The sequence below is a fragment of the Microtus oregoni genome, unplaced genomic scaffold (genome assembly GCF_018167655.1).
Source record: "Microtus oregoni isolate MIOR12 unplaced genomic scaffold, Mior012 000196F_ref0000065, whole genome shotgun sequence".
Taxonomy (NCBI): domain Eukaryota; kingdom Metazoa; phylum Chordata; class Mammalia; order Rodentia; family Cricetidae; genus Microtus; species Microtus oregoni.
In genome coordinates this window covers 16,937-19,453 of record NW_024544855.1, presented here as the reverse complement: position 1 = coordinate 19,453, position 2,517 = coordinate 16,937, and the positions used below count along the sequence as shown (strand labels likewise).

Below are 2,517 nucleotides of genomic sequence, written 5' to 3'. Positions count from 1 at the left end.
TTTTCTTCCACATACAGACTATATGGATCACTCACTCAAAGACGGCACAGCTAAGAGTTAGTGGAAAGTATTTGTATGAACAGTTCAAAGAATGGTGGAGAGGTGCAGAAAATTTCTCAGAGCGACTTCTGTCAGCTCCATCTGTCTTCTCCTCTCTTTCTGCTAAGAAATACACTGGTTAATCAGGGCCCACTCTGCCTGAAAGAAAAAAAGAAAGAAAAAAAGAGAGAGAAACAGAGTTAAAACAGCATGTGGAAAACGAAAACGGCAGCATTCAGTTAGATTGACCAGAAAGATAAATGCATACTGTGAGTTCAGCTAACCTTAGCTCCAGAGGCCTGCATAGTTGCCATGGAGGCCTGAGGCCAGTGGGCCCCCACCCACGAAGAACTTCATCTCTGGCCAGTTGTAGCAGTGAGTGTAGAGTGCGTTGGGGAAATCTACACCAGCAGCGTAATTCTCTAAGAAATCATTCTGGTTGATCCAGCCGCTGCCACAGGTGAGCTTGAGCTTCCTTCCAGAGGGCACAGGAAACATGTCTGGACTGGCTACAGATCTTTGCTGGAGGAACTTCTGGGCACGGATGTCATAGAAGAGCAGAGAACCGTGACCTGTTCCCACGGTGACAATATGCTGGTGGACACTCAAGGAATGCACACCAATGCCTCCTTCTCGGGAGCAGAATGGCCGGATGTTCTGCTGGCTTTGGCGAGGATCCAGGAATGAAACATGAGACTGGGATCCGACAGCATAGAGGGACAACTCGTCACAGTAGGTGAGACACATGTTCTCCCTGGAGTAGGGCAGCCTTAGGGACATCAGCCTGGCCAGGGAGCTCCTGGCTTTCCACAGGTGGAAGTAGCCATCCAGAGACACGGCTCCCAGCTCCTGGTTTTTGTTGCTGTAAGCAAGGGCTCGAACTTTGCGGTTACCAGGATTGGTAGTGACTTTAGGGATGGACTCTATATCTGTAGGACGGATGTGAGCATAAGCTGGAAGGCCCGCATCCTCTAGCAGAGCAATGCTGCTATTGAACATGTCCGGAGCCACCAGCCAGAGTGCCACGGTGCCATCGCGGGAACCACTCACAACCACAGTGTCACTCATCCACGCGATGGCAAAGATCCAGTCCCTGTGGCCTTGGCAATCTCCTAGGCACATGGGGTCCAGCTTGGGCAACTGGTAGACGGCCAGGCTGTTGGGGTTTTCCCCTCCAGTGGCCATGAGGGTCTTGGAGGGATTCAGTTCCACAGCATGAATGCCACAGGAAGGCTAGCCATGGGACTGGTCAGGCCCCCTGTCACTAATCAGAGGAATGCACCTGATATGATCGGTCTTGACGTCGACCACAAAAAGCGTGCTGCACTTGGTGCCACACACCACCTGCCTGGCATTTAGCCACTGCGATGCGAACACCTTGTTGAGGGGGCCGAGTGCCAGCTGGCGCTCCCTCAGCAGCTCAGGCAGCCTGAGGGCCCTGTAGCTGCACAGGTCGCCCTCGAAGCCCGCCAGCCTTGGGTGGCCCTCGTAGCCCAGCGCCCGGCCCTTCAGGTAGTGCACCAAGGAATGGCGAGCCATGGGCCGCTGTGGCCTCCTGACCAGCAGCAGCGACCCCTCGGCTTGGCCTGCTTCGGCTGCCGCCATCGCCACCATGGAGGGGCCTGGCGATGGAGAGCTCCCAGCACCCTCTTTGGAGGCTTTCTGCTTCCTGCTACCTGTTTGCTGAGGTCCCATGGTGGTTGGCGAGAGGTTGGAGGGTCCTGCGGGCTGTGGCATCTCCTGTGCCACTGGAGAAGGCAGCGCTGCGGTGTTGGCCTGAAACAGCGAATCGCTGGGAGCCGGAGGCTAGGTGACCAAGCCACAGAGAGCCGGTGGAGTCCTGAGCGCGTGGGCGGCAAAGGAGGCGAAAGCTGTGTGACCCAGCAGGCATTGCGTGGTCTGGCGGAAAGAGCCGAGTTGGAGCGGCTAGAGCCGAGGGTGCGGTGCTGCAGGAGCTAGAGTGGAGCCGCGGATGCCAGACAGCTCAGCTTGTGGACTTCTGGGCCTTGATTAATAAGTCCCTGGAGGATAAGGACAGCAGGCCTGGAGGGGCACGTTCTGAGGGTGGTTTTGGAAGAGCAGGAGGGCGGTATGGGCTGACTATCAATGGCAGAAGTGATGGGAGGTGTGGAAGGGTGAGCTTTAGGGTTGGGAGATCATGGCAATAGGGGGTAGCTCGTGCCCAGCCAGAAAGGGATGCTAGGTAGTAGTAAAGCCAAGAAGATAGGAAAGCCATACAAAAGCTAGAAAGGAGCTTGGAGGAACAGGGAGACATCTCTAGGGCCAGTACTCCAGCACCTTCTGAATCCCACAAGTTAACTCAGTCACCTTCTCTTTGGCAGCCAAAATCCTTTAAATCTCCACTGCAATATAATCTGAAACCCAATATGTCGTCAATCATGGGATAGACAGAGCCGTGATCTTTCCTGTCTGTGGAAGAAAACAAAAGTGTGCTCATAAGACTCTTTACTAAGGTCT

The 2,517-nt window shown here is 54.6% G+C and overlaps 1 protein-coding gene across 1 annotated transcript; it reads right to left on the bottom strand.

The window, feature by feature from the left end:
- Positions 1-324: 324 nt before the first annotated feature.
- On the bottom strand, positions 325-1,818 carry LOC121445480 (DDB1- and CUL4-associated factor 12-like protein 1). The gene is given in 1 exon segment (XM_041647616.1): positions 325-1,818. A coding segment is annotated over 1 exon segment (1,452 nt). The 5' UTR covers positions 1,777-1,818.
- Between the last annotated feature and the right edge of the window lie 699 nt (positions 1,819-2,517).